The 15,975-nt window shown below is 40.3% G+C and overlaps 1 protein-coding gene across 1 annotated transcript in view; it reads left to right on the forward strand.

Annotated features, from left to right (window-relative positions):
* Window positions 1–8,204: 8,204 nt before the first annotated feature.
* ripor2 (RHO family interacting cell polarization regulator 2) overlaps window positions 8,205–15,975 on the forward strand; it is a 60,438-nt gene continuing 52,667 nt past the window's right edge. Inside the window, exon 1 of the mRNA XM_035681109.1 lies at window positions 8,205–8,584. Within this exon, the coding sequence (XP_035537002.1) occupies window positions 8,506–8,584 (79 nt within the window). The 5' untranslated portion in view covers window positions 8,205–8,505. The remainder of the gene's footprint in view (window positions 8,585–15,975) is intronic.

Below are 15,975 nucleotides of genomic sequence, written 5' to 3' on the forward strand. Positions count from 1 at the left end.
ACACGGCAATTTTTTAGATGCCCTTATGCGTGATGATGAGCTGTCACTACAGTTTCCAGCCCAGCTCTCACTGCCCGTGTCCCTCTGACCATCGGGGCAGAAAGGCTTGCATGTGTAACACTTTCACTGACCAGTCCTGTCATCCCCCAACTCTGAATAAATGCACTACCCACTTCATGACTGTGACACCCTCTATGGCTACTGTGACACGTGCACTCTGTTGTACTCTCAGAGAAATACAGCTGCAATAGGCACTTAATGTTATTTTACACACTATTGCTCAACCTTCCTTCCATGTCCACACCCTATTTCTCAGAAGCTGTGTTGTGATATCCTCCCTTCCTGTTGGCTTGGTAGAATTAGTTTGAACCTAAAAAGGCATCCCACCTCTGGCTGCTTTAGAATTCAGATGTTTATTTTTGATTTGACCAAATGTTCATACCTGTTGATCACAGGAACAGTGCAACATGCCAGCAACGTGTATTTCCATGACAGTAACAGAGAAGGTCATAACGGTGGGTACTTATAGTACACATTGCCTCGATTGCTGAATTTTCTAGTTTTGAAAGCTAACTTCTCCTTTCTGTAGCCAGCAGGTGTGGGCTCTAATGTGTGCTGGAGTATACAGGGATGTTCTGGGTGGCGTGGGAGAGGAAACTGTGGTTTTTAAAGCTCTTGCCACCAAGGTACCCCACCCTGCTGCAACCCTCCTCATCTGGTTTCTGGATCTCACTCACAGGAAAATGTCTCTGTCAAAAATAGTACTAGATTATGCAATACCTAATGAACTGCTCTGGGCTATGGGGAGATATTAACTGTCAAGAATCTGCTAAGTCATAAGAAGGTGATTTGATGGCTGTAGCATGTAAATGAGGTTACTTTCAGAAAGAGTTCTAAAAACAAGCACATTTTACATTTGGCCATATATTTTTTAATCTAATTGACCATTCACTGAACCCCATTCCCCTTAGTTTCTGTTGCTACGCCTGTTTCGTTCTTGCACAGTATGCAGTGCACAATAATAATGGTTGCAGAAACAATAGATCATTGATTTCAAAAAGAGTAGGACAAAAGCAGGCCGATAACCATCAGTTTTGCCGTGTGAAGTGGAATTTTATCAGCTGTAGCTACGTCAGTTTTCAACCAACTCGTTGAAAACACGGCTGACTTTTTAATGTTTCCAGCTGTCATGTTTTCAAATGAGAAGCATGAAGTACAGTGTACCTGCTTTGGGGAGAAAGGCTGGTGTGTCATGCTTGCTTTCTGTACACACTGTATCTCTCGTGCGCATGAATTAATCAAAAAAGGTGGGAACAAACTGTATCTTGTGCACACGCAATAGACTATCAAGTGCTCAGTGTACAAAAATCTGTAAAACATTTCTCACTGTGGCCCCTCGGTCGTTCTATAAGATCTAAACATTAAAACTTTGCAACTACAACAGTTGTTTTTCATGAGCTCATCCTCTGTATTGTCTTGTGCACATCCGTGTCAATTTGAAATTGAGAGAAATTAACAGATAAGACTATGGTCTGCTGGATCATTTGGTTGAGCGCTTTAGCTGCCTGTTATCTCTTCCCTCCAGGTGTACCCGGCAGCAGCAGGGCACAACATGGGCACTGCCATCTCTGTGGTGCCAGTCTGCACAGCTGGCGTGCAGCGGCTGTATTGCTGCCATTGTCTGATGCCCTCTGTGCACTCTGAGACAGAGACAGAAAGGCAAAGAGTAAATGTGAGAGAGAAAAGGGTCCAATTGTGGAACAGAGAGAGAGAAAATACAATAGCGACAGGGAGAGACAGGGAGACGGGGAGCAAAAATAAAAATTGGTGACAGCAAAAAAGGAGTTGTAGGCTTCACACTGAGAAGGAGGCATCCGCTGGGATTATTCTTTACCATAATGTACCGCAGAGTCAGGACATACAACCATATAAAGATGAAAAGATATCGTTACACTTACAGTAGGTATATCTACCAGTTGTTTTCCTGCAACTTTACTTTTGGCTATTTATTAACAAAACTTTGGTGGTTTCTCACCATGCTTCCTCTTGCACACTAAACCAGGCAGTATATTCAAGCAATTACAGGCTGCATGTTTGTCCAGGTGGTGTTTGTCTGAATAATGTTTGGATGCTGCTGAGAAGTCTGAATGAAAATAATTTCAGGACTTATTTGCAAGTTCATACATTCTGATATCCTCTTGTTTGCACAGACTAATTTTCTGGTTAAATACCTCTGACTCCAGGTATTCATGAGGTATTTCAATCAGCAGTTCAGTCACTGATTGCTCTATGTTTTATGCAGTATCTCTCTGTTTTATTCATTATACCCATTTTCTGGTCTAAGTTTTTGGATAATTTAGGTTTTACCTGCTTGTAACTTTGGCATGATAGCTGTCCTGTACTGTGACTTCGGTACAAAAGTCACATCAAGACTCTGTGATCTCCAGTTTGTTGTTGTTTCTTCATGTAGAAAGTTCTTGGTTATGAAGAAATTGCGGAGACAAAGATAAGTTGTGTGCGCCTGAGTGTGTGTCTTTTAGGTGTGTGTCTGTGTTGTCCACATGCACAAGTATGTATGCCAGGTGGGTACGTACATTATGGTTGTCCTCCAACAGACACATGAAGCGTCCTGCACACACTAACTCACACACGTGCACCTCAGATGAGTCAGAGAGTGCCATGGCAAATTGGATTTACCATGCAATGCCCTCATTATTGTTACCAGGGTAACCAGGCGCCCCTTCACAATAATCCCATTTTGTCATCCTTCTTAGAGGCAGAGGCCTGGGGTGGAGGGAACAAAGTGAAAACGATAGTCTCTTTTTTTTACCCATCTGTTTCTTTTTCCTCTGTCTTCCATCCATCATCCTCTCTGACTCTCTGTCACTTTAGTCTGTGGGAATCATCAAAGGTAAGTTGAACTGAGGAGCCCTCGCGCCATCCTCCAAAAGGACATTATATTTCTGTCCTCCCTCCTTTTTCATCACCTTAGACCCGTATCTGTCTGTCGTGGTCTGGCACAGGAAGTCACGCTGACATCAAGAACTTTTTTCCCATCTGTCTCCTCCTTAAACTTCCCCCCCTGCTCACCTCTTCATGTTTTTTGATATCTCTGAGCAGTCTGGGCCTGGGGTGACATGCTCTTGCAGCACGCATTTACTTAAGTTCCCTGTACTCGGAAATCCAGTTTCCACAGGATTTATGAATTGGCTTTTTGTGTAGCAGCAATATCCTGTTGTGTGATGGGTGTATTTTCCACCGTTCATTCATGCATTTATTTTTTACAGTTTCATTGCCTGTTTCTTCATATATTCACATTTTGCAGTTATTTATACTGAGATACACATATGTTTAACATATTATTATACCAGCAAGTGTTACGCATTGGCTTGAAATCACATTTTAAAAATATTTCTTTTGGTTTGTTTGAGTGTAGCAGCGCTTCATGAAAATAAAGTGGGATTTTTTTTTTTTCATGATTCAATTTACTGCTCAATTATATAGTCTGTGAATTTAAATTAAATTATTTTTTGTTGGCTTACAGCTACCAAATTTAGATGTCTAATTATATCTGACTTACTAAACCCCCATGTTGCTAAAAAAACAGGACAAGAACTCAATGACCTCAATGATAGTTTCAGCCCTGAAGTGAAAAAAGAAGCATAAATAACCTGCTTCTTGTTGTGAACATTGATCATTTTTAAATATGAGTCAGTTTAAGACACAACTAAGCCTACCTGTTATCTAAACCAGTGAATCTGACAAACTCATATACAATAGCTTTTTTTATTGAATCAGGGAAGGGTTTCAAAAAATGCATGATCTGAGTTGTCAAACTCTACTTTTTAAAATATTTCCAAGTTAAGTTGTAGTTCTCTCTATGATTCTGCAAAACACTAACTTGACTGAATTTTGTTGTTGGGCTTTTATGAGTCTCCAAGCCAATCCAAAAAAGTTGAATAATAATGTACACCTAAATCTTTAAGTTGTTAACTGTTGTCTGATGCTAATTGATGCTAGTTTTCTAGTATTTTATGGCCATTGTAGCATCTGTGCAAGTGGCTGCATACATGCAAATTTGCTCACACCATAGAATTAGCCTGGATGCTAATGAGTCGCTGCTTCCATGCTAATAACGGATATTTTAGTCCACAGTAACAGGCGGCACACTGATGCATATTGTCAGGGCCAGAAGAGCGAGTGTGTAGGAGGCTGAAGCCGCCTATTCAGCCTCCTGGGACACTCATCATCTGGCTCGATTCAGATGCCAAAGAGCTCCATTGTTTGACCCCATTCAAACAACACCATTGTACCAAGCGGGTCTGATTGTGCTACTCTTTGCCATGCCGGAGTAACAACTGTGTGTTGTGTGTGTATGTTCTTGTCTGTTTGTCTGTGCAGTGTTTTGGTGGCATTGTGTCTGAGTATTATTATATGGACGTGTGTGTGTCTGTTTGTGTGTGTGTTTGCATCCCAGCAGCATGCGTTTGCATTTCCCGAAGCAGGGGGTTTTCTCTGCTGGTGACAGCAATGTACCCAGTCATTGAAATGCAGTAGGGCAAATGCAAACCAAACATGACCCCGTTTTGCGGCACTGCTGCCTGTAAGGTAGAAAAAAGCAATGTTTGAGCGCCATTTTTGCTGTGAATAATCTAATTTTGGGTTTAATCTCAATTTTGCACATAAATCATGATACAGTCACAAGTACATGTGATGATTATAGCGGTGAACAGATGGGAGTGGGACGTATCTGCATAAGACAGTGGGCTTTGCTTTGTATGTGTCAGTGTTCTGTATGAGTGTGTTTTCTGTTTACTTGCCTCCATGACCAGTTACTCTCTACTCCCTGCCATCATGTTTCTAGGATCAGAGCAAAAAGTCAATGTCCTTGCCGTCTGCTGTGAGGCACTATATATTGGTTAGAATTCAGCATTTGCAAGTAGTTTACGTGGGATGGAGCCTTGCTATTTGGCACGATTATAAAATAAACTTACACGTCATATAATATATTATTTTGCTGCACTTCCCACTGCGTCTTCATGATTCTCCATTGTTCTGTTATGCAGTTTATTTCACCACTTTCTGTAATTTCCTGTTCCTGCTGGTAAAGTTGCTCTTTCACTTTATTTAAAGAGGCTGTATGATTGCCTTAATAGCTTGTGTGATTTCTGTGAAAGTGATTTTGAGATGCATATACTGCTCTCTGCCACGTCTCACTTTGGATCAGGCACATTTATTAACACTGTTTCTTTCCATACTGTCAGCAGGGTGTTTCAAACAGCTGTATCCCACCCTGCTCACTGTGTGAAACATACAAAAGACGTGTCTGTAAGTGTGAGAATATGTGTCTGAATTAATGCTGCAGCTAACTGACAAATAACTTTTTCAATCATTTAGTTGATGATATGTCAGAAAACACCAAAAAATTCCCATCACAGTTTTAGGGTGTCAACTACAAGTTGCTTGTTTTGTCTGACAAACAGTCCAAAACGTAAAGACAGTCAGTCTGCAGTCATATAAATAAGACAAAAACAGTTAATCCTTCCACTGGAGGACCTGGAACGAGCGTATAGCCTTGTTGTGTTACAAATGTCTTAAAAGGATTAATAGATTTAGTTCTTACATTTCTGCTCTAGTTTGCATGATTCTCCTTCTGTCGTTCCAAGAGGCTCTTGCACCACTTACTGTACTACATTGTTTCTACAGTAGCCCAGAATGGATAAAACTAAACATCCATTCATTCCCAGGTTGTCAACAAATACAGACCCGAGCTGTGTTCTCCGTTAGATGGCACCTAATCCTACATACAGGTCCTTTTAACTGAAGACAGTCCAAATAAATGCACATGGTAGTATGAATGGTGACGTGTTCACTTTGTACATACTGAAGTAAAAAAAAATGTTTAATGCAATTTACTACTTACACTTAGACTACACTTATAACAGTAGCTTTTGGTAGTTTATAGACTGATTTGTGTGAGTGTTTTGGGTTGTGGTGACCAAAGCAGTTCAGAGTCCCTATTTTTGCTTCTAGTTTTGGCCACAGTCACAGTTTTGGTTCCTGGTTCGGACTGATGGATAACATTTAAACAGACACGCACACACTGTCTCTCTAACACCAACACCTAACTGTAGTCTGTTTCTCACGCCGTCCTCCTCAATGACCTCAGACAAATAAGAAATCCTCCCATCCTATAAACTTGTAAGCATCGCTATTAACCCAGCAAATTACACAAAACAACTTTCGGTGCACAAAAGAAGTGCTTCATATCTAGTGACACAACACATCCCGCCTCCTGATAGATGTGGTGTATGCGAATTGTCTGGACTAGCCTCAGTGAAAATGAGTTTGTCTCCGAGTCCGTTCCCTTGAGCTTTGGCCTTAAAGGGAGGCAGTGGCAAGGGAGAGGAAGTCTGAAGGAAAAGTGATAATGAATTGACTTGAGGCCTAGTTTCTATTTTGGTTGGGAATTGGTTTGTGTAAATGGGATGTGAGTCAGAGAAACTGAGACAGATGGAGGCATGGAGTGAGAAAGAGGAGGATATTCTGTCTGGGTGTTTTTTCTTTTTTAACTTTTTCATCTCGTAATAAATTAGAGGTCCAGGAGAGACAAGACTCCATGCTACCAGTGATTTGGGATAAAATGCTTGAGAGGCATTGGTAAGGGGCCTCCTGTGGATGGTGCAAAACTTTTTCAAAGTCATAAAGTAGTCGTCCATGACTGACAGGAAAGTTTGTCATAACACATGACAACAGTTAGCATGGTTCACAAGTTTGACCCAGTTTTTAGCCAAGCTAGCGGCGTGGCTCTGGTGATCACTTTGCTTCAATGATGTGTTGGATGGATTGACATGAAAATGTGTACATGCGTTCAATTATCCATCAGGTCAAATTTGAATTATGACCAGAATCCTGCAAAATGGATGACATTTCCCATCAGCCTCAGTTACACTTTAACTCAACTTTGTCTTTAGTGCTAATTAGCTGAGATGGTACATAAACTGAGACAGTGATTATAAACATTATAACTGCTGAGTGAAATTGTAATTATGAGTGTGTTAGCATTTAGCTTAAAGTGCTACACAGAGCTGCTAACATGATCATTCCTAACCTTATGGAGCAACATATCAACAGTTTGCCTCCTAGATAATCCTTGTTTTTTCATTTTGAGACTTTTGCAAGCATAACATTTTCTGAAGGATAATATAAGCCAATCTTTAAAACCCTTGCAGGTTGTTTGACAAGATTCATGAAAATTTCCAGATCCAGAAGAGTTAATCTACGAAAGTCGACAATGGCTTGGATTGCAATTTATAATTTTTTTTTAAACACAAAAAATATGAATACATTACTAGGAATAAATTATGGGAAACCATTCACAAAAGCAATTTCAACACAAGGTCCTGAACAGAAAACTTGGGAGTTTGGGAAACCTGTTAAAAGTCTCTCTTGTGCAGCAATTGAAATATCTTTTTAAGTTTAAGGATTCTGGAAATATCTTTAAAACTGCATTAAGCGGTGTCAAACAATCTGCAGTGTCGTTCAAAAATCTGACTCACATTTATGTCTCAAAAACACAGATGCTTACTACAGTTCTGTGCCTAAAACATCATCATCAATGCAAAAGTCCCAAATGAAAACAAACTATGATTATGAGAAAGGTACAAACAAGAGCTTCCCACAATGTCTGAATCTGTCTTCTTCAGAGCAGGTGAGTGTGTTTACCCTGAGCAGCACCATGGAGACTTTCAGCAGCAGCAGACGACGCCAGACGTTATCAGCTCTGCTGAGGCCCCTTCAATGTGGGCCAAGTGAAAAAATAGAGGGAGCAATCAGTGTAGTCCCATGATTCCTAGTGAGCTGTGAAGGAATGACAAGTATAGCTAGCCCCACATATCACACACATGCCATGTACACACAAACACACATTTTCTCACTTTTTTTTTGCATGTCCTTGCTAGCTCAAAATACAGAATATAATTATTCCTGTTAATCACCAACCACCCGAGCTGACTCACTGTAGAGAGCCATACTGTGCATATGGACACACACAGACACATGCACACACCACTGACCCTCCCCGTACAGTACACACACACATGCGCACACTTACTCATACAAGTGCTCTCCAAACAGCACACTCTCACTTCAGCTTTGCACAGGATGTTATGAAATCAGTACTGTTGCTGAAACTTAGTGAAGGTCGCTTGGAGTCCTCTCTCTCACCCACACACATACACACACACACTTCACCTGGCACTCACACACTCACACACACATCCTCGTGCAGAGAGCTGAAGCTCAGCTCAGTCCCAGTCCCTGCTACTCGAGCGAGGAGCCTGCCAGTGATCGGACTGGCGCCTGAAGCGAAGAGGCCGAGCCGGTGTTGATTCAATTTTACAGCCCAGTCACTCTCTCTGAAGCTCCGATTAGTCAGCCAAGGGAGACGAGGGGGAGAGAGGAAGAAGAAGAAGAAGAAGAAGAAAAAGAAGAAAAGGAGTAGTGATGGCTATGACCGACATTGCAGAGGATGACCTGGATGAGATGATGCGTGAGGAAGCGGAGGATGTCTTCTACGAGGACGGTAGGCTCGCCAGGGGTCAGTTGTAAAGTGTGAAAGCAGGCGTGGGTTTACAGGTGGGATGCAGGGCTGAACCGGCTGCTCGAAGATTACAGCAAGGTCAGACCGGTTGGTTTGTGGCTTGTGGTTGTGATCGGGGTTAGGAAGAGGGTAAAAGTGCTGGCTGAAGGGTGTCCCAGAGGGATGTCTTCAGCTGTGTAGGTGGAGTTGTTGCTACATGGTTGAGTAGACTGTGTTTCACACCAATGCTTAAAAACTGATTTATCTTAGTGAAGAGTATGCCACTAGTTTAAATCATATTCAGTGGTTATTACATGCAATGATTGTAATAATTAGTCAGTCCAATGAATCCTCTTCTAATGAGAACTTGATCCTTTTTGTTTACAGCTGCCTCTTGCAGGAGCTCTGTGCAGAGTTTGTTTATTGATTTTTCAACTTTTACCCTTTTTAGAAAGCCGAGAGGAGCCATGCCCTCTGCAGTGTGGGCGTTCTTGTATAACAGGCAGATGTTTTTAACCAAGCATTATGCACCACATGAAAATCTTTTCAACTTGTACTTTGTGTGAGTGTTTTTATTTCAAAACCAGCTGTAATCATAACTTGCGTTCAGTTGGATCCTGGGAAAGTGATGAGCAGAAGAATTACAGCAGGACCTGACTGATGATTATTCATAGGTAGAAGAAAAAGAGAAAATATTGTCAGGTTGTATAAACAGTGAATATTCTTTTTATTTTTTTGCAGCCATTTTAAAAACAATCTCTGACCAGGATTCTGGCAAAACCGTTAAGGATAATGATGCTTCATAGATGGCTAAGCACTTCACGTATCACTCTGTGTATAATACAGTGTAATGCTTTTTGTGCTTAAAGGAGTACTCCACCAATTTAGCACTGCATTTGGACTCTTGATGGACAAAAAACAATGCAGAATTATTTTTTTCATTCCATCTGACAACTACATTACTTACACCTGTTCCCAGTCTTTATGCTAAGCTAAGCTAACCGGCTGCTGGACAGACATGATAGTGGTGTCACTTCTCATCTAACCCACTGCCAAATAAGTGTATTTCCCCAAATGTCGACCTATTCCTTTAACTCTGATAAATCCCCACCCCCCACCCCCTTTGAAACACACACACACACATGCTCAAGTGCTTTGCTTTGTATTATATTTTAAACAGCTCTAAAACAGTTTAATTGCACACAAACTGAGCATTGAACATATTGACACTAGTGTACTTACATACATTTTAAGACATATTTAAGCTCCATGCAGGCTCTAAGTGCTCCGCAGCAGCTCCACTGGTGATGAGTGGACAGTGAGCGGGGGGGATATTCCGAGATATTGCATCATTTGGTGTGTAATGTATGTTAATGCCTCCACTGACCCACTTCTGACTGAGATACACCGATGGTAATGTGACGTTCCCTTTGAACGCAGCCAGGAGGTTCGCAGCAGCTGAGACAAACCAGCCAATCACAGTGCACAGATTAATGTAGAGGTTGGCCAGCAGGCATCACTGTGTTTATTCAGAGACACAGCTGAAGGTTGCAGAATATGGATCACTTATATTTTCTGTTCTAATTAGCTCTTTGGATTAGTGATAGAAATTATACCGTGTGTTTTGTGTTTAATATTTATTCTTATTGCTGCTGAATGCAAATGTATTCGAGTGGCCTATTTCTTTCTAAATCATTAGTTTCATCATTAGTTTTGGATTTGCAAATCTTGGGCCACAAAATTAGAATTCAGTGTTGAATGAATTCAGCTTCAAGTGTGGGATTTGTGACTTTGCAGCAGTGTTATGCAGTGTTTCCTAAACCTGGGGCTCTGAACCCTTTAAGGGCTCACAAGATAAATATAAGAGGTCACCAGATCATTACAGAAAATGTGGTTATTTTTTGGAGTTTTCTCTCTTGTAAAATAGTGAGTAGTTTTATATCTTCAGGCTTCTAAAAATTATTCAGATACAATGAAACCAAGAAAAATCACTTGTGAATAGGGATGTAACGATACACTCAACTCATGATTTGATACAATTCACGATACAGGATTCACATTATTATTTTCTCATGACTTTTTAACAAAATTAGATTGAAGACAAACTCACTGACTTGAATCTTCACATATTTGTTTTGCGATTTAACTGCTGCTCTTGAACTGAACTGCTCACAACAAATTTGCTAATTAGCACTAAACATAAATTACAGCTGAGGCTGATGGGAATGTCATCAGCTTTGCAGGTATCTGGACATAAATCATTGTATTGGACAAAAGAATCTGACCCGATGATGGTGCTTAATAAAAAGTTAAGCGACCATCAAAATCAATACAGTTCATCCTGTGGAGGACATGAATGTCTGTAGGAGACATCACGGAGTTCCAACCAATATTTGTTGAAATATTCACTCAAAACTACAGAATTCAACTTTGTGTCGGCTCACCAAAGTCATTATGTACAACATCTGTAACCATGAATGCCTGTACCACTTTATGCGCCAATCAGTATTGTAGATTGAGATATTTCACTGGAAAACAGAAATGTTTGAGCTGCTGGTGGCGCTAAATGAAAAGTCAGGGGATCGCTAGTGACACCATGAATGTACAGTATGTAATATATTTTACAAGAAGTGCTGAGATATTTCCGTTTGAACACAAGCTACTAACCAACATCGCCATTCCTATATTGAACCACTATGTCATGTAAGAATGTTCTGAGGGTGTTGGCAGAGTAGAAATGGCTGTAAAATGCATAAAATAAAATATTCAGTGAAAGATAGCGGCCATAAAGCAAGTACCAGACATCACACTTTGTATTACTACAGCTATAAGCATAACTTACATGTGTCACTAACTTCAGAGTTACTGTAATAAAAAGGGAGTCTATCAGAAGTCTAGTTGCCGTCATCTCTGCATAAAAGGTTGTATACGGCCTGTTTACTCTAGTTTGTCAGTCTTTTGCTGCTGTGCTGTAGCTCGCTGAATTATGACTAAAGCAGCACTACTTTTAGCCTGGCAGCAGAAATGTCAGAGTGCCTGAACAGAGCAGATACACAGCCACAAGCTCACTTTCTTCCTCCCCTTTTCCTGCCTCTCCTCCTCACTTACACTCTCTGTGAGTCCACATAAGGTCGTATGAATTAGCAAAAAGCCTTGGTTTGCTTTACTCAGTGAGAACAATGTGTTTTAGCTTCATCCCCTGCTGAAACATGAAAAGGGACTCACTGACTGCGGTCAGGTTGCCTTTTTCATTTTGGGGCACACTTTGATTGGTTGTATCCTGCTCTGTATTAAGAAATGTGGCTCCTGCATACATACACATTTTACTACACAGGTCTGAGTATACTGAGGTAGTCAGTAAATAGTTGTCAGAGTGATTTGTGTCTGAATTAAAGGGGCTATTCACCCAGAATGCCAAAACATTTGTCTCACTAACCTTTAGTGGTATCTATCCACGCAGATTATTTTATCTGTTTTATTTAGTAAAGATTTTGAGATGATCACAGTGAGGTCTGTGAGTATCCAGGGCACACATTGTCTCATACACACACATATTGGAGGTAGCCTGGTTCCACATCTTTGAATCACTGCCCATATCTCATATTTGTCCAGCAATTCATGTAGGTCTGGTCTTCTGGTTTCATGAAAGTAGCTTGGCCCAGCTACAAAGCTACCTTCATGGCATTTACGTGCTGGTTTGTTTGTAATGTGGGTGACCCTTTAACCCTTTAAGGATGTGGATGAATATTTGGTTTCTCAGGTCACTGGGATCAGGCCTGGTCAGAAGAAAACTTAAGATCGCTCTCTCAGATACTATAGAGGCAGATTTGTTCTTAGTTTGACCAGCGTGCATTTATGAGAGTATCCAGTGTTTGTTTCTGTGTATTTGTTTGTGTTTTCCAGTCTCCCAAGCTCAGAGGCATATAGAATTGTAGGAACATAAACAGTTCTGATGTTCTATAAGATGACAAGATGGTAATACAAAGTCTCAGCTCGCCCCTGATGATTACCCATAAAATTACCTCTGCACCAACACACACCTGACCTGAACGAGTCCATTCAGATATTTTAGAAACTACATACAAAGCCCTTAAGTGGTTTTAACCACTAAATGAACACAAACACAACTCTGCTTTCTTCCCTCGGCCCCCTCTATCGAAACATTTCTCTTCAAAATAGCTACACCAAATAAAACAAAGATATCTGTAAAACTGCACAGCAGCTTCATTGACACATTAACTCCTTCTTCCTCCTTATAAGTAATTCAAAGGCCTGATTTTGTTCTGCTAGTCTACTCATGTGGTTGGCAGCAGAGTAGCAAACTGCAAAGTACAAGTGAGCAGTGTGTGTCCAAAAGGAAAGCCACAGTGGCGAGGCCTTAAATGACAGTAAAAAATATACTTGAGTGTCAGATCGATGGTGCCATGGTTGGAATGAAGCGTTTGTTGAAGTGTTTGGTGTCTAAATAAACCTGTGTTTGACTAACTGGGTCAGGTCAGAAAGCATGACAAAGCTGCTTTCAACCACAAGTGAGGACTTCTTAAAAATGGAGGCCTTGCAACACACTGAATTATATTTACTCTCAAGGACCACATCGGAAACAACTCTTCCTTTGACATGTCAGGATTTAAAACATGTTGAATGTTGGTGCATTGCAGTTTTATTGGTTTTAAACTGAACTGACGAAGTCCCTGTCATTTGATACAGTTGTGACTTAGGCTGTAGTTTAAGTTTATCCGCTCTAATGCAGGAATGTTTTGTATTGTTCCTGCTCCTTGCGAAATTGAATGTGTTTCCACTCCTCCCCTGACTACCAATTACATGACAAAACCACTAATTGCTAGGCTCAGCAGCTTTTGTTTGTTTGTTTTTTTTTATTTGTTTTTTTAAACTTCTTCTTCTTCTTCTTCTTCTTCTGCTCATCCTTTACAATGACAAGTCAATCACTCAGACTTTATGGGAGTTTTCCATCCAGCGAAGGTCCCTTAACAGATTTAGAGAATGTAAATAAATCCAGAGGGGACGGGCATACGTGGTGTGAGGTGACACCACACATGAATGGGGTTAAAGCTTTAATGTTTTGTTTTCACCTATGCACTTTAAGCCTTTTGCTCCAGACTTTGCCAGAGGGCTTTTCTTTAATGTCCTCATCTAAACAACAACTGAGATTTAAGGAGTTACAAATAAACCGGAGAATGTAAAGGCATGACACGACATGCAGGCTATTTGAAAGGATTTTAGGTCTCATTTCCACAGTAAAGGAGCTTTTCTTGCAACAAGTGGTAGTAGTAGAAGGGCTGCATTCTCCAACTAATATAAGAAACAAGGACTCAGAGACATCAGTGTGAAGAACTTGCCCCACAGCTTGAGAACCACTGCTTTGAGCAGTGTTAAGAAGCCAGAAACACCTTGTTTAGTAACTTTGAGTAACGTTAAACATCTAAAAGTTAATAGCTACATATGACAATATTCGTAAAAAGAGTTGCAATGGCCACTATGTAATTGTTAAACATGCACTAAGTGCTTGTTTTTGCCACTGACAGGCTCAGATTGTGTCTGTTTAAGTGTCTGAAAATATTAAGTAAAGGATCCCTACAGGGATAGACCTTTCATTTAACCAGAAATAGCCGTAATATTGCTATCACTCGACATACTCCATAGAAGACTATAATTACTGTAATTAAATTTACATCGCATATCATTGTAACCTCGTAACTTTATTTGGCACAAACATAATGAAACCAGCTTAGTTAGTCTTTCCACTGTTCCAACTATCACCAACTCTGCTTTGATCAAAATAATTCACTGACATTACACCATTATCTTTACATAGCAAATGGTTGTTTGCCACTATATTAGGAATCTAAATTTCATATGCAGTATATAACCTTTGACATAGGGAACTTGAAATTAGCTGAAAGTTCAACTATTTCACTAGCTAACGTTAACAGTAACTGATATTTAACTGATTGGAGCAGAAATCAATTCATGCTGAAATGTTCATGGTAAAGCAGATACGATTAAATTAGGTGTAAATTAAAGTCTGAGGTTTGTAGGTTCTACATTACAGCTACACGATCACGTCTATACTTCATGCAGTCATGAGTATGTTAGAATCAAATCACAACTTCAAATATAAGCTCTGAGGAGATCTCATTACATTATCATGCAGATGACATTAAATCTATCTCACTTGTACAGTACCAGCTTTCAACTCTTGCCCAGAGGGTGAAAGAGGAGACACACCCCCGCCACACACACACACAAACACACAGGGCATTAGCATGATATACGGAGCTCATGGAGGCGGCTGCAAGACTAGAAACCAGGTCAGATTTCACAAATCCATTTCTCTCTCCGTCTCTTGTCTGGACTTGTCTTGTGTGGCAAACTCCAGGAAACTGTATCCTCCTCTGAGCCGACTTAATGCCCACTGAGGCTCATGATCAGCTCCTGCTCCACTGACTGGAAAGCTGGGAGAGCTTAGTATTTAAATAAAAAGATACAGGAAAAATTGACAAAGAATTAGAAGGCATTGGAAATGCTAAAATGCCATTTAACCTGCATCTTTAACTGTTTTGGGTTTGGAAAGTTTTGTTTAGGACCCTAAAACTGGTAATTATGTTACACTTGATGCTACAGTTTACATAATTGATTTAATTTAATGGTACAGCACCACAGATGTTTTTTTTATTCTGTCTTTACTTATGCAACCCTATAGAGTCGAATCACACAGTTAAACACAACATTTAGAGATTAAGCTTGTGCAACTATATCTACATAGGAATCAATACAAAAAACATATAGTTGAGCAGTTTTTATCTCCTGGCAACACTATTGTCACGTATCTTAATGTCCTGTGAGTATATTAGTATACACTAAGGCTTGTCAAGTCAAGGCTTGTCATCTTTAAAAGGGAACTAAAACAGGAACTAAAATATGTCTAGGGAAATACAGTAATGACCATTTCCTTGAAATGTGATGTTGGGTTTCAGATAAAGAAAACGTCCCTCCTTAGTAAGTAACTTCAAGATCATATGTGGGCGTGTTTACATATTTTCCAGGTGCAAACCCTTATATCTCTCATATAGTCACAGCATGACTCTGCTTTTATCAGATGTGGACTATATTAGGTACCATTTAAATGGATGCCATGATTAGAGCTAATTTAATGAACTCTCCCTGCAGCCACGCAGTGGTTTCAGCCCCGGAGTGTCTGACCAGGAAATCATTTGATGAATGCTTATTGCTTTATGTCAAGTTGAGCTCCACTTTTATGTGACACAAATACAGTAACTCCCTCCTCCCCGAGCTGTCAAAGAGGTCACTGCTAGAGGTTGGAGAATGACCTAAAACTGACTTGATCTACTTGCCCTAAAACACACACACACACA

This window comes from Morone saxatilis, unplaced genomic scaffold, assembly GCF_004916995.1.
Source record: "Morone saxatilis isolate NCDOM2014 unplaced genomic scaffold, NCSU_SB_2.0 Contig9, whole genome shotgun sequence".
In the NCBI taxonomy this organism is placed as follows: domain Eukaryota; kingdom Metazoa; phylum Chordata; class Actinopteri; family Moronidae; genus Morone; species Morone saxatilis.